Source organism: Syzygium oleosum, unplaced genomic scaffold (assembly GCF_021117445.2).
Source record: "Syzygium oleosum isolate NSW1041296 unplaced genomic scaffold, Sole_v2.1 Sole_v2.06, whole genome shotgun sequence".
Classification (NCBI taxonomy): domain Eukaryota; kingdom Viridiplantae; phylum Streptophyta; class Magnoliopsida; order Myrtales; family Myrtaceae; genus Syzygium; species Syzygium oleosum.
In genome coordinates, this window is record NW_026607490.1 from 4,445,721 (window position 1) to 4,470,752 (window position 25,032).

Sequence of the window (25,032 nt, forward strand, 5' to 3'; positions counted from 1 at the left end):
ATTGTCTTTTGTTGATTCAAGAACTCAGAAGAAGATGCGGCCAAGCCTCACCAGTCAACTCTCAATTTCTATTTTAGGATTTTTTTAAGTTCCCAATTCGATTCCCGATCCCAGGGAACCGACTAGAAATTACAAAATCCAAAAAAAAATAAAATCAGGAATCGGATTGGTTTCCACCAATTCCCGAATGCTCACCCCTAATAATGGCGAGTTTTGCCACCTTTGGCACCCTAATGCCCTACTTCTCTTGGCACTAGTCATCTTATACAATATCATCAAATAAGTTTGGTGCAAAAGAGTCAAAGGAAAATCTGACCTGCTCCCCTCCTTGCGGGGAATGCCCCGCGAACTTAGCAATTCATTAGCCAAATCCTAGGTGGTGCACTGTTCGAGGAGGTCGCGATAGTTTGGCGACTCCATTGTGGACCTGGTTACAACCATTAGAGGACTTAGGTCGTAATAACTTTGCTAATCATTATCTAACGTGGTCTTCACTGATAACGCGTGTCAAAATCACAAGGAAAATGAGGTAAAACCCTAACGTAAGTGTTAAATGTTCTTGCAATTGAGAGTTATAAAGGTAGGAGTGATTGTTGACCCCTTGTTTTGCAAGTTCGGAGTTTGGGAATGAATTTTAGTATTAAAGCGGTGATTGCATATGAACTGTAATGCATGCTTTATTACTTTAGCATTACACTATTGCACACCCAACCTTGCCACCAAACCTGGGCCACAATAGGATAATCTAGGATGGTGTTAAGAAAAATACAACCTTGAACGCGAGACCGCAATGTAAAGGTTGCCTTTCTTATCCCTAAACTTTCTTGGTGTCAAAATGGTTTCCCTTTGTTTGCGAGACTTTTGATTATAGGGTATTCTGTTTTACTAAGCCGAAGTTAAGAGGACTTGACCCGAGTACGCGAGACTGTGACCGGAAGAACGGTAATGTAGAAGAAGTTCTCACTAGAGATGACAGCTCCATTTGGGAAAGGCTTTCCCAAGGGGCTTTGGCATATGCCATGTATACGTTTCTTGCAAAAACATTAGTTCATGGATCAATAATCAATAAACTTGCAAGGGTGCATACTTTATCTTTATCTCTTTTTAATTTAAATTAAATTAAAAATAGTAGTTTAATTATATCAATTTAATAAATTATTGCTAATTGGTCAAATTTTGCATAGCAAGCAATATGAATTTTTTAATAGTAAACATTCGAAACTTGTTAAATTATAAATGTTTACACAGGAGCCATACATAATTTGTTCATAAGTTTTTTAAATATTAATGATAGTTTTAATTATTTTTGGGAAAGTAAAAATGGGTTTTGACTTTTAATAAGTCCCAACAGACGAACCATTATTTTGGTTAATGTAAGTTTATAATAATCATGTTTTGATTTACATTTTTTAATTAATTGAACTTAAATTTTTATTTTTTTTATATGTTAGTGATTGGTCAGTTTTGCCTTCAACCCATCTTCCACTTTACATCGTTAGGTAATCTTATTGGAGATTATAGTGCTATATCTGTTGATTTATAACGGGTCCCCGTGCTAGGTGGATGAACTCAAAAGACTTTCATCAAGTTGATGAGCTAGTCTTATCTTTATAATGGATTCTTTATGGCTTATCTAGATTTGTGGTAACCTATATTTATTACTTTATAGATTCAAGACCACGCACTATCCTCCATAGATATCTAGACAAATTTAAGTTTAATACTAGGACCAGTGGTTCGAATGGATTGAAAACTTTGCGTGCAAATTTTAGTATCCATTAAAATGCATTCAGTGCAGTTAGATATAGTTTGAAAAAAAAAAGTAAAACATTTTGACCAATGAACGATTCTGATGAAAAAACAAAATGGATGTTGTGCTAATGCTATTGTAGGGGAAATCATCCGATCACTCCTAAATCTATTGTACGGATGCTAATTCTGAGCACGAGTCTAAGGTAGAACCGGGAACCGGAGAACTGGACCGATGGATCACGTTCGGTTCTCGGTTCTAGGGAGGGAGGTTCCGATTCCCGATTCCATTTTTTTAGGAATCGCCGGTTCCAATTTGGTTCCCGGTTCCTATAGGAACCGGAACCAAGAACCCTAAATCTAAAATCCCTAATTTTCTTACTACTTCTCACTTCTCACTTCTTAACTCTCAAATTCTAATCTCCGTCTGCATGCTCATTGCTTTGCTTAACTTGTCATGTAGAACATTTCCTAAGGTTTGTTTAGACCTTTGATTTATTGTGATTTCGGAGTACCCACCATTCGCATGCTCATTACTTTGCTTAACTTGTTATGTTTGGGTATTTATTGTCATGTATCTATGCCAAGTTTTTGTTCTTTAGTGAGGTCTATTGTTTTCGTCATTCATTCTTTCAAGAAACATCTTAAGCTTGATGATTGCATAGCTAGAACCATTATGATAATCGATGGTGGAAGGAGAAAAGAAAAAGTTGTACTTGCAGTTGCAAATAATCGATACGCGACACTTCAATTTTAAATTTAAAACTATTATTAAGTTATCAACTATGATTGTTGTTTCTTTCATTTTAGGTAATCAGAATTTGGAACAAATTTTCATGGATGTTTGAGGACCAAACGTTCATCTTTCTTTCCTTTTTCTTGCTTTCCATTTTGTTTGTGGTCCTGGATATGGATATTGTCTTGATTGACATGCTAATCCCTCGTGAATTCTGTTGCGCATCGATTCACGCAATGACTTCTCATTTTAATTATATTTATTTGAATCGTAATGCTACGAAAATTAGTCTTTTGTATTCTCTTTGGTGAATGATAAGCTTGTTCAGTATTGTTGCGTTCATTTTCGTTTTGTTTAACTAAAAATGAAATTAAAAAAAAAAACATGTTGGAACTTGGAACCGACCCTGAAACCTGTGACAGGGTAGGTTCTAGGCTCCAGGTTTCGACGGGTAGGTTCCGGGTTCCAAACAATAAAAAACCTGTGCTCAATGATAGATTCTAGATTCTAGGTGGAACCTGTAAGAAATCTGAAACCGCTCACCCCTACTGCGGCTAATGGCCAATTGTTCCCTGAAAATGCTATGGAACAAACTTACAGCCTAATGGATCCTACGCCTGATGGAGGAGATGGACACCGACATCACGTGCTTCCACGTGGGGAACACTCGCGTCATTCCCGTAGCCGACCCAAAGATCGCCTAGGTGTTCCTCAAGAAGCATGACGCCACATATGCGTCGAAGCTCGTCTCCATGACGGCCACGGTGTTAAACGATGGCTACATGATGTCGCGATCTACCCTCGAGTTACATCACATAGGGTTTCGGCTAATAGATTATTAAGTCTAGGCCTAACTTGGGCTCTTCCAAGCCCTTACTAATTCGCGACTTAAGATTTAAGTTCTTAACATGCAAATCATTTCAATCATGAATTGCCACTGATCTATTTTTTGGTGGGTCGATTAGAAACCCAAGTAAAGTATCGGGAGAATTACTTTACTCCTACAAACTAGAAATTATGGATTCGGGGACTGGGTTACACTAGATTATTCTAATGCCATTTCGGTACCTTTTCTCTTTTATTTCAAAAAAATATCTGCAGACAACTTGGATTGATTTTAAACATATCCACTAAACATGCGAGGTGATCATGCGGGTGCGCAACCAATAATATAATACTCAATAATGCAAAGCAATAAATAAATTGCAAGATAGGGATTTATCTCAAAGCAGCGAAAGTATCTGCAATGTTAGTTAGAAAATCACATTGACAATCCTAATATGATTTCTAATTAACACGCAATTTCACTCAAATCTTTTTTAGGGCTTTCTCTGATTTAACGAAAACTAAACTTTATGCAATGCATTCTACGTTTAGTATGACATGCGACATACGATTTGTTTAAATGTCATAATTCTAACAACAATTAAATGCACTATCTCTAATATGGCACGCAAATGAACCTAGACGTGAGACTTCTAATGACGAGAATTAATTAATATGCAACTACTCTAATATGACACGCACGTGGTATTTTTTTATATTTTTTAAATTAAATTCGGAATAAATAATTAACCTAATTTAAACATGTAATAATAAAATCTAAGAAAATAATCTAATCTATTCTAAAAAACTAATCAAAATTTATCTTAAACATGCAATATATTATCTACTCAAATTTTACCTAATTTTTTGTATTTTTTAAGGAAAGACAATTAATTCAATTCAAACAAAAGACGGAAAGAAATAACAATGAAATGAACATGACACCCAATCACAAGAAATATTATCCATATCCATTTAAATTTAGAAACAATAGATTGACGAATCATATCTCGGGCATGAGGATCGGATTGGCCAATCTTTCGCACAATCGCGAATCATATCTCGGACGGGAGATCAGATTGACGATTTTCCATGCGATCGCGAATCATATCTGGGGCGAGAGATCGGATTGACGACCATAGCACGTTATGAAATTATGAAACAATTCCTAATTTAAAGACTATTCAAGAACTTAATTGATACGATAATATCACTTAAAGATTCACACAAGATTGCAATATTTCAAACAAGTTAACAATATACTCGAAAGTCAAATTATATGAGCTTTTTACCTAATTCGAATATTTGCTTTCTAAGTTTGGACAGGCGGACAGGGGTTCGCGACCAAGGATAATCGCTAGCTTGGCTACTTGGTGTGGACGGTTCACGGTGGTGACAAAACTAGGATGTCACGGCTCACTACACGGCTCACGGTGGAAAGGCAAACAGCAACAATGATGAGCAATTTGGCAAGGGTATCAGCAAGTTGGACTTCGTAGTATCTTGACTCCGTCAACAATAAGCCAGCCTTGGGTGAATTTCTCCCGTAGTGGCTGGACTTAAATGAGTTCGCTGGACAAGAAGCGCCTAGCAAGGGGAATCCATGCAAGACGCAGCAACGGTGGACAGCGAACTGGAAGGCAGCACCGTTGTCGAACGAGGAACAACAACGGTCCACGTGACGGTCTGTCGTAGAAGACCCGCAGAAAGGACTGTCGTTGGAAACTCACAGTTCGTCGTCGGTGTAACAAGAAAAAAGACTCGGATATGCTAGCCGTCGGCGTGGGCAGGTAGTGCCAAGACAAAGAAAGCAGCGTCGCGGTGGTCGTGCAGGTGCTCCGTTGGGCTTAGTCGGCACGGGCGAGTTGCAAGTCGAAGCTCCAAGCGGGAACGCCGAAGGAAGAAGATGACACTCTCCCTTTTCTCACTTTTCTGTATTGTCCTCTTCTTTTCTCTTTCTCTCGTCTCTTGTCAGACCAAAGAAGAGAGTCCCCTCCCCGCTGCATGGCCTCACTTTCCTTCATATAGGCCAGGATATCAAACTTTGGACAAGGAAAAGAAATATAATCCCTTCCCAATAAAGTGAGATTCACTTTTACACCTTCTCTTTCTTTATTATTTTGCCAATATTGTGTGAATATGGCCAGAGAATCATGCATCAATTCTTTCCTCTTTATTCGATGGCGGTCAATTTTCTTGCTCCCATGATGACCGAATTTTGATCAATTTTATGGCTCAGTGCATAATTTTCTTTCCAAGCGTGGAAGGACTTCTCCATATGCAAATCGGTGGCCGCGTACATGATGCTCTTTCTTTATTATTTGTTCCGTCAAATAATCGATCATGCACAATAATCATGGGATTATGCCGATTGCCTCAAATTTTGATCAACAGAATCAACTTGTTGCCTGATCTTATAACTTTCGGCCATCACATGGGCTTTGGCAAAATTTTCACTTCATGGGCTCATTTCGATTAATTTAAATAAGCTTGCCACCGCCGGTCCAATTTAAATGTAATTCATGAACTTACTTGATAACAAATATTCTCCTGTTAACTATATGCTATTTAACTATTTTTTTGTCTAGGGGCCAAGATCGATCCCTAATTTTTTATAAAATGAACGATTAACCGGATCGCCAAAATTTAGGTATCAACACATGACCACCATCATCTTGCCCCGTGTCATCTTGCCTTGTGGAGAGCAATGGACTGGATCGCCACGTTAGCGATTTCCGGCAAAAATTGACTAGAATGACTAATTTTGCGCAAAGGTTTAGGACTACATTGAAAAATTTAGAACCGAATTGACATCCGAATAATAGGTTTAGAATTTATTGAGTAATTTTTCTAATAATGAAACGATGGGAAATTTGGCCATTAAGCACAAGTGCTCTTTTATTTTTTGTACTCAGCAGAAATTTTTGAGGTTGGGTTACAAGCAAGTAAAAAATTCAAATTTCTTAACCTCAAAACCAACGATTTGTCTTTAATCAAACCAAGGAATGAAAGTCAATTCAAGCTCTGTTTGTTTCGCAAAAAATAAATAATTTGAAAAATATTTTCTTAATAATCATTTATATCACTTGAAATTATTAGTTAATGAAAAATGTTTTCATTATCGATAATAGTTTATGTTTAAATATTTTCCTAAACGATAAAATATTTTTTGCCCATTTATTTTTGTAATATAAGCAATCATTTTTAAGAAAATATTTTTTAAATTATTTATTTTTTGCGAAACAAACATATACTTAGCGCAACAAAAGTTGAGCAAAGATGCCAATTGATCATCATACCAAAAATATTGAAATTTTTAGTATTTTGCCTTTGTGTACATTGGCATGGCTAAGATTCATCAGAGTGGGGTTTATATACAAGTTAGGATCACAATTACTTAGCCAATCCAAAAGCGTGCATGAACTTTGGGATATGTTTACTAGAAGTCCTAAAACTTGTCACGAAAATGTAATTGAATCCTAAAACTTGCAAAAAGTGCAATCAAGTCCTAAAACTTATCAAATTGATTCAATCGAGTCCTAAAGTTAACACTATCCAATTTAGCTAACGAAAAATGCTGACTTGACTCTTTTATTATTTTTTTCTATCTTACATGTAGATGACGTGACTTTTTATTATTATTTTAATATTAATTTTACTAAATTAAATTTAAAAATAAGTTAATAAATAAAGGGAGGAGGACAGGTGGGGAGGGAGGCCTTGCCCTCCCCGCCGCCACCCCACCATCGCCAAGAGGGGCCGGCGAGGGTGGGGGACGGCAGGCGGGTGTCGCCGGGCCTCAGCCAAGGGTCATCGACCCTTGCCCAGATTGCTCGCCAGTGGCAGCCCTCGGCCAAGTATGGGTGAGGGCTGGCAACCCTCGCTTGATCTGGGGGAGGGTCACGACCCTTCGCCCAGATCTGCGCAAGGATTCACAAGCCCACGCCTGCCATCGGCAAGGCTCATCGACCCTTGGCCGGGCCTCGGCGATCCTCGCTTGTCGTCCCCCAACCCTCGCCGGCTCCTCCCGGCAATGGAGGGGCGGCGACGGCGGCAGCGAGGAGGGTAAGGCCTCCCTCCCCACCTATCCTCCTCCTCCCTTTTATTTTTATTTTTATTTTACCTTATTTTTAAATTTAATTTAAATAAAATTAGTATTAAAAATCAAATTTGGGCCAAAACGACGTTATTTCAGTCTTATGTTTCATACTTTAGTCATGTCAACGCCACGTCAACATTTTCCGTTAGTAAGTTTGACGGTGTTAACTTTAGGACTCATTTGAACCAATTTGATAAATTTTATGACTTGATTACACTTTTTGCAAGTTTTAGGACTCAATTGTATTTTCGTGACAAGTTTTAGGACTTTCCCATGAACTTTATAAGATTCTTCTTCTTCCATGTAGGTTGGATTTTGACCTAAGCCTAAAACGTGGAAGTTTATAAGTGGAGAGGCAAATAGGGTGCTTGGAAGATTTGAACTCAAGACCTTATGCTTTGAGTGCCCTATGAGATTTTGTTAAACTACTGCTAACTATTCTAAAAGCTTGGGTTATTAGATAAATGCGAGATTTAATATTTAAATATTCTAACAAACTTATAATCGTAAGATCAATAAATATCTCGTCATTTCAAGCAAATTTTAAAAAAAAATGCTCGACCACTCAAGTGACAAAATACCCACCTTTAAATTCTTGGCCCAATTTCATAAAAAATCCCAAACTTTAACCTTTGTCCCAATTATATCCTAAACTTTTTTATCTCATAAAAAACCCCAAACTTTACTTTTGTCCCAAATCTACCCCGTTTACTATTCATCCAATTTTTTAATATTATTTTTCAATTTTTTCTTTTCTTTTCTTTTTTTCACCCTCAACCTCCGGCAGGTCGCCGATCCGGCGACTGACGAGGAGGGCAGCGAGTCGGCCTGGAGCAGCGAGGCTGAGGCCTCGCGCCGGCTTCAGGCCGAGGACCTCGCCGGCCAGCCATCGTTAGCAGTAGAGCCTCGCCAGATCGGCGAGGCTCCGCCCGTTGCCCGGCGAGGTCGGCTTAGCAGGAGCCGGCCAGCCGGCCGGCGACGAGACTCGGCTCGCCCGGCCAGCAGCGGCCGAGCCTCGCCCGGATCTGCGAGGCTCGCGCCGCCGCGGCGTCGGCTCCTCGCCCCGCGCGGAGGCGAGCCTCGCCCGAGGCGAGCGCGGCCCTCGGGCCAGTGAGGCTCGGCCTCGGCCGTTTGTCAAAAAAATGCTCGACCACTCAAGTGACAAAATACCCACCTTTAAATTCTTTCGTTCATGCCGGCCGGGAGGTTGAGGGTGAAAAAAGAAAAGAAAAGAAAAGAAAAAAAATTCGAAAAATAATATTAAAAATTGGATGAATAGTAAACTAGATTGGGACAAAAGTAAAAGTTTGGGGTTTTTATGAGACAAAAAAAGTTTGGGATATAATTGGGACAAAAGCTAAAGTTTGGGGTTTTTTATGGAATTGGGCCTTAAATTCTTTCGTACATGCAAGCCAATAAATTCGCTGGAACTCATCATTTTGGAACGCTAATTTTGTAGTTGGGGCAAATAGAACTCGATTCAAAAACCACAACTCCTTCAATTTCAATTTGGGGTTGTTCAATTTTTACTCTCTTTTCTCGCTAAAACAACTGAGCCCTTGATTAAAAAGACTACAAAAAGAAGCCATTCTTGTTCTAGAGAAATGGCATCGTTTCTCTTTGTTGATGTGTTTATGTACGGGTCCGCGCTGTTAATCACCTTATGACTTGCATGGACGAAAAACTTAAAGGAGTGTGTATTTTTATCCTTCCAACAAAAGTTTGGAGTTGGCCAAATTATTTGTTGGTGCAAGAATTTCTTCTTTAGTCAAAAGAAATAGTAAGTGTCTTGCTGTGTTAAAGCCAGACATCCCAAAAAACTACTGTATAATTACCAAAAAAGTATAAACTTATTATAAAGATACCAATTCAGCCAATAGTCTTTTAATTTGGCAAAATTATTTCTAAATATTTTGATGATTTGTCAATGTAGTCCTTTCGGTCAATTTTAACCGACAATCGCTAATATGGACGTCGGCCGTCCGATGTTACATGACTGACTCTAACATTGACAAATTTTGTATTTTTTTAAAAATAATTTCTGATTTTTTTTTATAATATTTCAATTTTATTTATTTTTTTTTCTTTCATTGGTATGTGGCGGAAGAAGGAAACGAAAAAAAAGAAAAAAATTCCAAAAATTCACAAAATTTAAAAAAATTTGAAAAAAAAAATGAAAAAATTGTTTCGTCAACGCTGATTGTGCCATGGAGGACAGTTGACATCCACGTCAACATCAGCAATTTCCGGGCAAAAATTGTCGAAAGGATTGCATTGACAAATTGCCAAAAAGTTTAGGACTAAACTGGCGAAATTGAAAAGTTTATGACTGAATTAGCATTCGCATAACAAGTTTAGAATTTTTTTGGTAATTCATATAAAAAAAAACTACTAAACGAAACAATGGCAACAGACCCTCTTTTCTCTCGTATGACGTGGACATGCCACATGTCGCTCTACTCTTTGGGACCCAATAGTCGTCCTCAGTGGCATTTCGTCCCATTCGAGCTATAGCTAGAGAAGTCAAACGGATTAGTTCCCTTTCGCTTGTCCCGGGGGCGGTTCACATTAATTGCGAGTGACGTGGAGATTGAATGACTCAGAACGTGGCCACGCATTCCAATTCTCTCATTCGGCGCGATTAATTTTGTTCGGAGCAAATTGACGTCCCAATTTGGCGAGATGAATTTGCAAGTCAGCGCAAAAGTTTATACACATACAAAATAAGCTTATACTAGAAATTTTGTAGGTGAGGCCAAACGTAATATACTTAATTCAGTATGGTCGGGAGAATGAAGTTGATCATGTTGAGTGATCAATAAATTTTGCAGGTGAGGCCAAACGTAATATACTTAATTCAGTATGGTCGGGAGAATGAAGTTGATCATATTGAGTGATCAATAATTAGTACATATTTAAGACGTGGCTATAAAAAGTTCGTGTATGGAATAATCTAATTTGGCAATATAACCATTACGTCACTCATTAATTATTCGTTGAAAAATAATTAAGTGATTGATTTTAAATAATAAATAGTTACTCGATCGCGCAGACGTGTTTGAGTTCGGTACAGTACTTAGAGGTTGTCTAGTTGAACCTTCTCTCTCTCTCTCCTCTCTATATAAACCCCCATTGCCCATGATCATTCATCACCATCTCCATCATAAAAAACTCTCCATACGCTTTCCCATAACACCGATCAAACGATGAAGGTGATAGTAGAACACACGGAGACCATCAAGCCGTCTTCTCCGACGCCTCCCGACCTCCGCCGCCACGACCTCTCCTTCCTTGACCAGATCGCGCCCCCCATCTTCATGCCCCTACTCCTCTTTTTCCCCAAGGACGACCTCCTCACCAACCAGGAGAAACTCTCCAAGATCAAGCGATCCCTGTCCGAAACCCTAACTCGGTTCTACCCGCTCGCCGGGCGCTTGAGAGACAACCTCTACGTCGAGTGCAACGACGACGGCGTCCACTTTGCGGTGGCTCGAGCCACATGCCGGCTCTCAGAGGTCCTCAAAAGTCCTGACCCTGAGAAGGTCGACCAGCTCTTGCCCTTCAAGCTCTACGACTTGAGGGATCTCGCCACCGCCGTGCAAGTTAGCTTCTTCGAGTGCGGAGGGTTGTGCATCGCGCTATGCATCTCCCACAAGCTCGCTGACGCGTTGTCGTTCTTCTCTTTCCTCAATAGTTGGGCCACGGTCACTCGCGGCGACGGTGGCCATATGATATCTCCCGTTTTCAAGCCATCCTCTCTTTTCCCGCCGATAAATCTAGCCGGGTTTGCACCGAGCTCGGGGCTTTTGAAGGAAGGCCTTGTCACGAAGCGGTTCGTCTTCGACGCCAAGTCAATAGCCGCCCTTCGAGATAAGTACAGCAATGATGAGACGGCGGAGGCCGAAGGCCAGAGGAGGCGGCCAACGAGAGTCGAGGCCTTGTCGGCCTTCTTGTGGAGGCGATACATGGAGAGCACGCAAAAGAAAGGGGACTGCGTCAGCGAGAATGACAAGATATACACGGTGCTACATGCAGTGAACTTGCGTCCGAGGATGGATCCGCCATTGTCGGACCGCCATTTCGGGAACATAAGCAGAATTGCCCTAACGATGCCAACCAGGGATACTGATGAACATATGATTGTGAACCAGGTATAGCCAGAAAAAATCATTCTAGACATAGCCAAACTGGAGGACATAAGCTTAAGATTAGTGTCCATCCATTTTTTCCAATAGAATTAGTATGTGAGCGCATAACTAATTCCTTTAAAAACTTAAGCTATCAGGAACATTCCAAGCATTATATATTAATCATGATCCTTTGTGGGATTAAGATGTTTTTGGATTATAAGTGAATAATAATGCATTAGTGCTAGAAACAAAGATTGCTTTATAAAATTATTTGCGAAGTGGCGTAACAAACTCCCTTTGCGTGTCATGGACAGTGTAGCCTGTTGATTGCTTTTGAGTCTTCCTAAGTTATATTTGTTTTTTGTCCTTTAACAAGGTGAGAGAAGCAATACAGGAAGTGAACATGGACTACGTGAAGAAGCTAAGAGAAGGAGAAGGGCACTTGAACTTCATGAAGGAACGCTCGGCCCGGATCTCGAAAGGCGAGGTCGTGCCCTTCAGCTTCACGAGCCTGTGCCGGTTCCCGACCTACGAGGCCGACTTCGGATGGGGCAAGCCCGTGTGGGTCGGGTCCTCCCCGCTCCCATACCGGAACCTCGTCGTCTTCTTGGACACCCGAGATGGAGGCGGCATAGAAGCATATGCTAACCTCAAGCCAGAGGACATGGCCTTGTTCGAGAAGGACAAGGAGCTTCTTTCGCTCGTGTCGTCATCAGCATCTCCGAACGCGAAATACGCGTAGCTCGCGATGTTCACAGCGTGCGTGTTCATCGGTGTGCTTTGTTTATGCAACTGTTTATGTCCTTATTCCTATGTTTACCTATGTTTGGTTCTTTTGTGTACTGTAGTGTATACATTTAGTGTGCGTCTACTATAACAGCTCAAAGCCTCAACGAGTGATGAATAAGTATGAGATTAACGTACAGTGATATAATTTAAGAATACCCTCTTTTCTATAGTCCGACTAATTCGGATCGGGTCATTACATGCGCAAAATCATCTTTTTAGCCGGATTCGACCGAATAGTAGAGGGTCAAATTGCAGGTCCCTCGCCATCTATAATATAAACTACATGGCATTTCTGCATCAGCTGTAGTGTATACATTTCGTGCGCGTCTACTATAACAGCTCAAAGCCTCAACGAGTGATGAATAAGTATGAGATTAACATACAGTGATATAATTTAAGAAAACCGTCTTTTCTATAGTTCGACTAATTCGGATTGGGTTGTTACCTGCGCAAAATCATCTTTCTAGCCGGATTCGACCGAACAGTAGAGGGTCAACTTGCAGGTCCCTCGCTATCTATATTATAAACTACATAGCATTTCTGCATCAGCTGTTCTGCATGTGTATAAAGATAGGCCAGGCACAATCCCGTGTCGAATCTTCTGATTTATCTCTTGTGACGTTTATCAAATTGAATAGTATGATCGATCTTCATTCAAACCAGAGAAGTAAGGATGTCAACGATTCGGTTTAGTTCGGATTTTTAGAAAAATCGAACCGAACCGAAAATCCGACTGGGATCGGTTCGGTTCGGTTCGGTTTTTCGATTTTCCTCTCTCTCTTGTTTGCGCCGCTCAAACTCTTCTCTTTCTCAACCCGACTCAAAGAAGAACAAGTTTTTCGCGATTTCCCAACACCTTTTCTTTTAATTATAAAAACCTGAAAATTAAAATTTTCATTTTTATTGTTTTTTATTTCTGTTTAGCCATGGAAATCGATGAATCAGCAACGAAGAAGAAGCACGATCTGTCGTCATCACTCGCCCAGACCATAATCCAATCTCACAAACCTCAACACCCCTTTCCTCTCCGTCCCCATTCTCCATCCTCCATCCTCCAACCTCCCCTCTTCCCGCCTCGCACCTTCCGCTCTCCCCTCCAGATCCGCCACCCCCTCAGCCCCTGCCGCTGTTTCCCCAGCGATATCTGACCCCATGCGCCACCATAGCAGCTGTCAGGACCATGGTCGTCTCCGGGAGGCCGATGAAGCGCATGACGAGGCAGAGTCACGTCCGACCTCTTCGACTTCCTTACCTTCCCCTCCTAGTCCATCGGCGGGCTAGGGAGCCCCGTCAGGGTGAGGGTGTAGGAGTTTCTGTCTAGGCACGCGATGCCGCCGCCGCCGCCGCCGCCATTGATGTTCCCCAAACGACGTGCAGTTGCTATTCCGGGTGGGGGAAGTGGTGACGGGGGGCCCTGACTCATCGCTGGCGGTGGTGTGCCTGGACGTGGGAGGAGGATGAGAACGTCGAGGATGGGTTTTTAACTTTTTTTTGGTTCAGTTCGGTTTATTAATCGAATGGTTATTTATCATTATTTGAACTGAACCGAAAATGCACAAAATTTCGGTTTCGATTTCGATTCGGTTTCTGACACCCTAGGCTAGTAAGTCTACGCGCCAAATCTAGACCAGGTTGACAAAAACCTTCGGGGACAAAATCTTTCTTCTCGACATAATTGAAGTATTGATGGAGTTGGTTGAACATTCCAATCCCATCAGCTGCTTGCTCGGCTTGTGCGTCTCTGTTTGCAGTACTGTTTCATAAACAACGATTATGTGTGCGCCTCCGATTGAGATTATTCAGAGGTATCGGTGCAATTTGCTTGGTAGACTGTGGTTATCGCGACCTGCTAAATTTGCCTAGTGCATCTACATTGAGGAATCGTAAAAGAGATCGTCAAACTCAAGCTCGAACTCGATCGTATTCCTTATACGGCTCTTAAATAGTCTCGATACCCAAACCCAACTCGAGTAAGGGAACTAATACCCGAAACCCCTTTGAAATCGCGGTTTACCAAAATAACATGCATTCCCAATATCAACATGGAGTACCAATGATCCAAATGATCAACATAAAGTGTAACAAGGAAAGTAACACATTCCTTGTTAGGTTTTCTATACTAACAAGTAACAATGATCCAAAAGGTCAACATGAAGTTCGTAACCTCATTTTTCCTGTGTTTTTTTACATACCGTGTGTTTGTAATGTTTTCAAAAATACTTTCATAAAAATAATCGTTTGTATCGCTTATAAGCTAAACGAACGAAATAAATTTCATTATCCACATAAATGTCAACAATGAAATGTTTTTCATTGAGTAATAATTTCAAGTAATACATGCGGTTATTTTTATAAAATTATGTTTTAAATTATTTATTTTTTATGAAATAAACGGAGCTAAAATGTAGGTGGATGATTTGTCAAATCAGATTCTCAATATTGAACCATCGATTTCCACGCCTCCACCGCACTCCGGACGAATTAGAAACGCTTCCAAAGTAGGTAGGAGTTAGGTGATGACTTATGGGATGTGATAATCGGATCGGTTGCGTTCGTTCACGAATGAAGGGTTTACCTTGCTAGGGTTTTTCTTTTGTTGCTTTGTTGTTTATTTATAGAGATAAGATGCCTAGCCGAGAGAATTTCTGTGAAAATATTATATGCATAATTTGGCCAAAAACCAAAAAGGGAGTAATCCCATTACAACCCCGCAAAGTGTGCTATTGACATGTTAATTTCTTTAATCAAAGAATGATAAGCGCAAACTTCGGTCCGTTTGTTTAGCGAAAAATAAATGATTTGGAAAATATTTTCCTAAAATCGATTGCTTATATTACTAATAAAAATGAATAAATGATGTATATTTTCATAGTTCTCGGAAATATTTAGACATAAATTATTATCGATAATGACAATATTTCTCATTAATTTTTTCAAATGATATAAACGATTATTTTTAGAAAAATATTTTTTAAATAATTCATTTTCCGCGAAATAAATTACGGGATTAGTGACATTTACCGATTAAATTGAAATTATTTACAGAAGTTTATGTTTGATTTAAGTATGCGAAAGATCCCTTTCTTTAGGGTTTTCCTTCCAAACAGAAAAAGTTGTCGAGGTTTAGTTACTAATACCTCCAAAAAGTGGGAGGTGAGAGCCTAGGCTAGCATTGCTTCTCAAAGATTCAACAAATTTTGGCTTCAATCTACCTAACTCAATTAGCTGCCATGAAGCCAAAAATAACGAATATATAAGCTAGTAGGCACATTAGATATCTCTACTCTGGAAGCACGGACGCTCTAAATCCGATCTGGCTGATAAAGATATGAGTCGAAAACATATTGCATAGCCCAACGCTAGAAAAAGTTCCCTTCCAATTAGACCTTATATCCCCCTCAAGCCTTTTGGGCTCTGTTATGTTTTGAAGCTATGATTATGTATGTTAACCCTTTTTCTTAATCAACGAAATCTATATTTCCGACCCCCGCCCAAAAAAAAGAGAGAAATAATCTATTGCAAAGCCAAAAATATGGGGGTGAACATGCTTATTTAATTAAACTTTTTGTGCACAACCTGCTGATGAATTGTCGATTTGAAGGTCATTGTCCTGAGTACGTCCAAGAGTCATCCCCAATCTGGATGAACATCTCAGGAATAGTCCTGACCCGTGATGTGATCACATGTATAGTGCCCCACTCTCCAACTGATCCATCATGCAAGCAGTAATTGCCCTTCCTGTTCATCAATTTTTTTCTTTTCGTATCAATTTAATTATACATTATAAGATATGCTTTGACATAGAAGTAGCACATTGAATGTTAGAAGAGAGAGCCTCTAGCTATATTTGACTGGATATTTTCTTGGGTAGATCCCGACGAATAATCGTCCCAAATCGAGTGAATTGCAATTTAGATGATCGATTACTTCACAATTCACCGTCTATCGATAAAGTTCTCGTGTAAAGGAACTTTGGACCTCCACACACATCGATTGGAACTCATGAATGACTTTCACTCAACTTCGAGAGTGACCTTGAGCTCAAGCGCATTGTCTTTTGCAATGAATGCGACGTTCGCCGATCAATTACTATCGCAGAGAGACAAGTGATGTGGGTCATGACTTCTTGAGAAGCCTGTCACCATGCAGATCTGGATGGGGCACGGTCGAGCATTAATGTGCTCATCTAGTTATCAATTCCATGCATGCATAATTAGTTGCAGACTTAAATAGTTTGATGTTCGAACGAATTATATGCATTTATTAGATATTGCGACCATATGTTTTTTTTTATTCTTCTTTTGGGCCAGCTCTTGATTTGGATGTGATTTGAAGGGAAGATAGGCATTATTTTTAGTAGATGAGTAACAAAAGTCGTGCACAAGCAAGCCTATGGAGATTGGTTCTTGATTTGGATGTGTCATAAATGGTTATATGTTGATATGTCGCTTTCATCCTGCTATAACTGAACTAGGGTGACGCACTTAAGAACAAAATGACGTGGATGAGGACGATGATTCTTTACTTCAAGTAATTAAATTCATGTTTTAGCAATAAAAAAACAGTAATAAAATTCATGTATGGTGACTATATAAAGTTATGAACAACTAAGGAACTACATCCATTGTTAGCTCCCTAACTACATGATCGATGTATAGAAATGACAAGGAAAAATTGTCCAAAAAATCTTAAACCTATTGGTATTTTGTCAATTCAGTTCTAAATCTTTTTATTTTGTCAATTGAATTCTAAATTTTTTTTTTGTTTTGCCAATTGAGTTCATCCGGCTAATTTTGGTGAGAAATCGCTTATGTGGACGATGGGCGTCTTTTGTGGCACAGCCAGTACTGATGTGAATAATTTTTAATAATATATATATTTTTTTTTTCTTTTTTCTCCTCTTCTCTGTTCATACGCACGCAGAGAAAAATCAAATCAACCATGGAAACCTCCACAGAATCCTCCAGGGCCTTCCAGTTTTTCGTAAAGCTTATCAATGGCAATACCTCCATCCTCAATTTCACCACCCCGCACGTCGAGGTCCTCTCCATCAAGCGTCGCATCTTCGAGATCTCTAGGATCCTCATCCCCTCCCTACGCCTCATCCTCTTCGCCCGCCAACTAGATGATTGCTTCATCGTCTCTTCACCAGGTCCAAGCGAGGGCATCACGGCCCTCGCCGGCCAACACGTGAGGGTAGCAATGGTTGGCCAGTGACCTCACTCACCAAAGTTGTGAAAAAAACAAAGAAAAGAAAAAAATTAATAAAAATATTCGAAAAATATTAAAATATTATTAAAAATTGTCAGCGAAAGCATCGGCCGTGCCACATAGAATGGCTAGCATCCATGTCATCAATTTTCGGCCAAAATTGGCCGGTTAGACTCAATTGGCAAAACGTGAAAATGTTTATGATTCAATTGGTAAAATTAAAATGTTTAGGTATGAATTGACATAATACAATAGGTTTAGGCCCTTTTGAACAATTTTTCCGAAATGACAATATCATGGAACCACCGGCACCGGCGGCGGCGGCGGCAACCCAGTAGTGCGGGCTGATATTAATTACTAAACTGTCACTAGTTCGAATCCTGCTTTTACTAGTAATGTTTGTATCTCGCATTAGTGAATGGGTTCCAGACGTCCAGCATTTCAATGTTGCCATAGTCGTGGAGAGCATTTGTCTCTGGCCAGTGACTTGTGAGTGATGTAGAGTGACGACCTCTCTCTAAGTTTGAATTCGAACCTTTCGTAAATGGTGCGAGATCCTCGTGTTAACGATCAGACCGAGTAGGAAACACCGGTAGCCCATCCCCGTAGCGATGCGGAAAATCTTGATGAACAAATATATTTAAAAATATAGGGTTCGCCAAAAAATTTATTTTGAGATTACTCGATTTAAATTGACTCGTGCTCCTAATTTGTGGCCCAATAATATTTCCTTAGAAAGTGAAATGTATGAATCTTACAAGAAGACCTAACAATGAACCTGGGCTACCTTCCTGGGCCAAAGCCTTGTGTTTTTGAGATTGAGCCCACGCTCTTAATCTTGCCAAATATGAGGTATGGAGACCATTTTGATCCTTCACAAGTAACATAGAACAATCAAGGAAAATTGAGTACTTATTATATAAATCTTATGAGAGAGTACTAGCTAAATGGGCCAAATACCCAGAAAAAAACCTCAACCTTTAGTTTTTGTCCCAATTCTACCTTTTTGTTTCATAAAATACCTTCAACTTTAGGTTATGTCCCAATTTTACCCTAAACTTTTTTTGGTCCTATAAAAAAACTCTCAACTTTAGATCCAGTCGTAATTTCTACCCTAAATTTTCTCTGTCTCATAAAAAACCCTCAACTTTAGGTTGAGTACCAATTTTACCCTAAACTTTTTTTTATCTCATATAAAAATCCCAACTTTAGATCCAATTTCAATTTTATTCTAATTTTGTTGTCTTATAAAAGATCACCAACTTTTACTTAAGTCTCAAATCTACTCTCCATTAACCCTTAGGGATTTTACGCTCGTCGATCTCTCGTGCTTGGGAATGCTCCATCTCTCGCGGTCAGAGAGCGCTCGGGTTGCTCGAATAGCCCGTGCTTGAGAGTTTTCCATCTATCAGTTATCAACAAAAATTTTTGGACGAAGAGTTAATGGGAGCAGATTTGTGACTCAAGTAAAAATTTGTAGTTTTTTACGAGACTATAAAAATTTTAGGGTAAAATTAGGACAAAACCAAAAGTTGGAGGTTTTTCCTAGGAAAAAAAAGTTTATGATAAAAGTGGGACATGTTCTAAAGCTGAGGGTTTTTTATGGGATAAAAAAAGTTTATGGTAGAATTAGGAATGGACCTAAAGTTTGAGGTTTTTTATGAGATAAAAAGTAAAATTATGACAAAAGTTAAAGTTAGAGATTTCTTAGGGTATTAGTCCAGCTAAATGAATGGTTTCACGTGCTCCCAAGTGGCGATGCTCGTCGTAATTCATTCAGGTTCGGAAAAACAAGGAATAACAAATGGCGTGTTTGATAATCGTTGAATGTCGCGTCATCAACCGATGAATCCGCACAAACATTTCTGAACGAAGAAAGGGATATACTGACTTGATTCGATCCTGGATTTTCTTCTTAACAACGTACATCTATGTTGAGCTCGCTACATGAACATGACAAAAAGAAACAAAAGAGAAAGAAGAAAGGGAAACAATAAGATCCCTGGATGTGAGCAAGTCCTTAAACAATTTGAGTCTGAACTTTGGGACGTTAAACACGGAGGCTTTTCCTGGGGCGAGAGAATAAAAACTATCCTCCAATTTGGAGGGCTGAACGTGCGGGCACGAGCACGTTAAAATAAGGAATGCGGTCTTATCAACCCGTCAAATGTTTACACTTGGTTAGGCAAGCAACCCCAGTCGAAAGCACATGCTTTCCCTACTTTGTTGAGCTCGTTACATGAACATGAATAAAGAAACAAAAAGAGAAAGAAGAAAGGGAAACAATAAGATCCAATGCATGGACTTATATTATCTTCCCTTCCAGAAACCAAGTCAACCCCACCATCTAATGCAGGCCAAACACATGAAACCTTCACCTAAGCATGCCTCAAAACGATGGAGTTTCATTCAAGCATTAGTTAATCTTAGCACACTGGACAACTCCATATGCATGCAAAGGGCACATCTGGTCCATATGTACTAAACTTCATCGAGAAAAGCACAAGTCATAAAGTCAACGTGTATTCTATTAGTCGAGCCTATAATACTTGTTGAGAAAAAGAAAATTGGGGAAAATTACAGGCAATAATGGAAAATTGGCCCGTAGCCAAAAGATTTTTGTTCCAATTTGGTCATATCCCATATGTTGTATCTTTTTGTAGTTTGGCCTCTAGCAGGGGTTGAAATACTTAACGCAAGTACTAACTAGTTTCAGGACAACGTTGGGTTATAAGCTACACTAATAAAAGGGGATCTCGCTGCGGGACAAGTCAGCCCGCCTCCTCTTTACGTTAAGTGAAGGTTGGCCTGCCTTCGGAGGGTGGGGTCCCTGCGAAAGTTGGCATGCCTGCTCTTTACATTAATTTGGACGGAATCAAAGGTTAAGAAAAAAACAAGTTTCGACTCCAAATGAGTGAAACACCAAAATGCACGAAACCAAATTTTCGGGTTTACGTTCTTCACAATCCCAAAGCGTCAAACGACTCGAAATTTGAAGGACAATATCCGCATGCTGGCTAGTGCAATAATCAAATGTCAAATTGTGATCAAAATATGTGCTAAATGATTAGGAAGAATTGTTACATGTCCTAACTTTCCAATCCTAGTCCGTTGAAATTTTAATTTTGATTATGCTAATCAGTTCCCTCAACTCAAGTTGTCAACTTGGTTGGAAGGGCATGCAAAATGATGTGGATAGGAGTGGGCCGGTTTGGACCATGAGGAATCTGATTCTTTCACACGTCCATGCCTTACCCTCCAAAGGATAGTTGCCGGTTTAGTTAAATCATAAATAAAGTATAGTTTAATAGTAAGTGACATGTTTTTAAATTGGGTGCCTTTGGTTTTTTCTTTATTTTAGTTTTTTTATCTTAGTAGAATATAGTCACAACTCCAAAAATGTGTTAGGTTTTTTGTTCATGAGTAATTGGATCGACGTTAGGTTTTTCTTTTTGGAACTCGGTGCTCAGTTCTATGAGCTATTGGTCCATTCCGTGCGTTCAAGTGTGTTTCCGCCAATAAGACCACTTACACTTCTCTCATCTACAAGGTTTTAAGGTTTACGCGCTTGGTTGGGGTGATAAGGATTTCCAGCTCGGGAATTAGACGTCACCCATTCACATACCGAACTACTCTAGGTTAGGGTCATGGGATTTCCAGCTCTCGAACTAGACATCACCTGTTCGATTATCACCGATTACGTACAAACTACTTTGAATCAAGGCCGTGTGCACAAGCCAAAGACCTAGATTTAACCGATTCATGAGGCTTACAAGGTTTTTCAAGAGATACGGATAGCCGATTCTTCATGCTTGTGCCCTGGATTAATAAAAAGAAAAATTTAGATAATGTTAAACATTGACATGTGGCAAAGAAACACAGGAAAAAGGTGAGACATTGACTTGATATTTTTTGTTTATCGACAACTTTATCAATTCTGCTCGTGCGCAACTTAAACCGTGCAAATAATTACTGTAAAGACCAAAAACCGAAGATGAAAAGAATATGAAGAAGCTACCGGCAGAACTGGCTGAACCAAGATTGGTCCACCCAAAAAATAAAAAAGGCCAGACAAAAAGGACCAGTGAATCAAGTTAGCTTATTTCAAAAGAAGTAAAGTTTCTTGATAGTTTCATTTTGCCATATCTATTACATTAAGATTGCGGACTCCGCTTGTGTATCTCTCGCATTGATCTAAAGGGAAATCCATTCTGAACAAGAAACTTCATCACGCAGGAAAAATTCGACATCTCCGAATGTGAGACTATAAGGACCGCTTTGAGATATTCATCACGCAATGAAGGGAGACTAAATACAAGCCTAATTACATATACAATTAGACCTGCCCTTACTCAAAAGTTTAGAACAATTACTTATGAGCCAACTAAAAATATTAAGCTCTCCACATCACACCAATTCTTCAATGTGGGCACTTGATATAAATTTCGCATGTGTACCTGCCAACAAAGCTCCGTCACGTACGAACGATGTCAATATATGGAACTTTTGTGTTTTTTGGTAAGTTGCTGAGTATGAAGCCAAGTTCAATGAAACAAACGACTAAAAATTAGGAAAGCTAAAAACTTTAGAAAGAATAAATTAACCAAAAAAGACCTATATTTGTTGGGCGACTGCCTGCAGCCTTCCGTCGTGGGAACAATTGCCCATGTCGACACACCATGATGGTGGTCATATTTGTTGCGATGGTTGCTTGAGTTCCCTGGGGAAAATTGTCACATTAGTCCTAAACCTATTGTACGGCGGCAATTCGATCCTAAACCTTTTAATTTTGCCAATTCAGTCCTAAACCTTTTAAATTCTTGCCAATTGAGTCCTTAGGCCGGTGTGACGTGGCGCCGTCAAATCAGCCGGGCCATCGCGACGACATTTTTCAATTTTTAATATTTTTTTTTTTAATCTTCCTTTCAACAAACTCCACTCTGTATGACAATGTCAACATATGGAACTTTTGTGTTTTTTGGTAAGTTGCTGGGTATGAAGCCATGTTCAATGAAACAAACGACTCAAAATTAGGAAAGCTAAAAACTTTAGAAAGAATAAATTAACCAAAAAAGACCTAGATTTGTTGGGCGAGGGAACAATTGCCCATGTCGACACACCATGATGGTGGTCATATTTGTTGCGATGGTTGCTTGAGTTCCCTGCCACATAAATATTGCGCAACCAGACATGGTAATTTATCCCATATCCAGGGTTATATCGGGACTATCAAACGCACCCTTCAAGCGCGGTATGAGTTAACTTTCTTCTCGATTACGTGCACCCACATAATTATTACAACGTCCACATAATTATTACAACGTCATAGAGTAAGAGACATTTTTGCACGTAAGATATTTGCTATCGCATGAGTCTAAGAGTTATTACATATATATATATATATATATATATATATGTGTGTGTGTGTGTGTGTGTGTGTGTGTGTGTGTGTGTGTGTGTTAGTGAATTAACCATAAGAAATAAAGGCAAAATCTATTCTAAAGTCAACACTGTACATGACACATCAGATACAACATAGGGAGAGACAGAGAAAGAGAGATCCTCTATGCATTTGTATATTGTAACTACAAATAAAACACTTCCATATGCATATGCACGAGACACCCGAAGGAATAAACTCGAAACAAGATCGATTTACCTTGTGATATCTATAAAGCGTAGGTCTATCCCAAAAAAACATATTAAGTAAGCTCGTTCTAGCTTGTATCAATTTCATTCACCAGATCTACATTGTTCTAATATGCATCAATTTCATTCGCCGGATCTATCTCGTGACGTCCCTTGTCGATATAGGACGATTCTGTGCATTATCTACTCGGGTTTTTACACACTCGAGCAATAAAAATTCTCACGCAATGCACGAGCCGGAGACGCTGGGGTTTAAGGAAGCGAACCGGAGCAGCTCCTCATCGGCATCGAGCGAGTCCATGTCCGCTTGGCTCAGCGTCAGCCAGACCTCGATCATGCCGCCGCCCCTCGCGTCCACCAGGACGATGCTGTTCTTGTACTCCACGCCCACGGAGCTGACCCACGCCGGCGTGCCCCACCCGAAGTCGGCGGCCTTGTAGAGCCCAAACCCGCACCAGCTGCTGCAGTTGTAGAAGTCGACGGCTCCGCTGTTGATCAGCGTGCCAAACTTGGTAGCAGCCTCGACTATCGTCATGCAGCTCGCTTCGCCGCCGGTCAATCTTGGCGTGTAGTTATCGAAGTACTCCCTCTTTGCCTCCCTCATGTCGCTCACCAACTTCTTCAGCTCCATCTCCCTCTCCTCTGCTTGGGACGGGATCTCCACCTTGAAACCCCCGACGAAATTTCCGACCGTGGTCTGTGGGAGCGGCTCCGGGAGCCGTCCCCGGAGGTTCACCGCTTGGGAAAGAAGGGATTGCCGCCCAGGGTTGTTCTTCCTTGAAGCGCAGGCTACACGCCTCCACACGAGGGCCGCCACGGCCTCCACCTGGGTCGGCTCCGGCACAGCCTCACTGGCAGCAAGCGGGGTGATCTTGGCTGGGTCAAGCACGTACCTCCTTGTCACGCACCTTGCCTTCGGGAGCACCACCATGGCCGAGATGGCAGCCAATTCTACCAGTGGCGGGAACCGTGCCGACGCCATGTCAAGCGGCGGGATTTCAATACCAACGATGGCATCGCCAAGGTGGGCGGCAGCAGACCACGCCTTGATGAAGGTGGTTAGGGTGGAGGCGTCGGCAATCTTGTGGGAAACGCAGATTCCGACAGCGAGGCCGCCACAGCCAAAGGCATTGGCCTGGACGAGCAAGAGGCGGCCGGTGGAGGCCTCTGGCGACTCTGTGTCAATCGGGAGGAGCTTACACAGCGAGACCGGGCAGGGGCGGTCGAGGATGTGGGAGATATGACAGTTAACTTTGGCATCAACGAACTCGGCACCACCATCATCACAGTCGATATAGAGGTTGTCCCTGATCCTTCCTGCGAGGGGGTAGAAGCGAGCGAGCGCCTTCGACAGCGACGACTTGAGATGACTCGACCTGTGGCGGGGAGACGAAGCGCTCGCGTGCGAGGTGTAGAAGAGGAGGACGGAGGTGTAGAGGATGGGACTGAGTTGGTCGAAGACGGAGAAGTTGAAATTCTTCAGGTGGTCTGGTGTTGGTGACGACGGTCTGATGGTTTCTTTGGCGACGACTTCGACCTTCAATTCGATCGTCATATTGAGAGAAAGAGATGTGTAAGCACTGATACGAAGATCCTCTTGCTCCTTCCTCATTCATGGAAGTAGAGGTGGAGGAGAACATATATATATATGAGGTTCTTTGAACAGAATGCTCACGGGGAGGTTGTTGCACGTATCTATACTTTCTCGCAAAAGTCACATTTTCAATGGCCGCCCACCCAAAATGTCATGTTTGGTCCTTATTAAACTCGAATTATTCATTATATGAGGTCGAAATCGTCGATAAATCGCCAAGAACTGCTACTTTTCTGGCTCGTGACATGTG

General features: G+C 40.7%; 2 protein-coding genes across 2 annotated transcripts; one reads left to right on the forward strand and one right to left on the reverse strand.

The window, feature by feature from the left end:
• The first annotated feature begins 10,540 nt into the window (after nt 1-10,540).
• On the forward strand, nt 10,541-12,481 carry LOC115680295 (stemmadenine O-acetyltransferase-like). The gene is made up of 2 exons (XM_030604096.2): nt 10,541-11,560; nt 11,916-12,481. Exons 1-2 carry the CDS (start codon nt 10,616-10,618, stop codon nt 12,279-12,281), a joined length of 1,311 nt encoding a protein of 436 aa, XP_030459956.2. The 5' UTR covers nt 10,541-10,615; the 3' UTR covers nt 12,282-12,481.
• A 10,558-nt stretch (nt 12,482-23,039) lies between these two features.
• Nucleotides 23,040-24,873, reverse strand: LOC115680301 (BAHD acyltransferase At5g47980-like). The gene has a single exon (XM_030604102.2). The coding sequence runs from the start codon at nt 24,798-24,800 to the stop codon at nt 23,409-23,411; it is 1,392 nt and encodes a 463-aa protein (XP_030459962.2). The 5' UTR covers nt 24,801-24,873; the 3' UTR covers nt 23,040-23,408.
• Nucleotides 24,874-25,032: the final 159 nt, after the last annotated feature.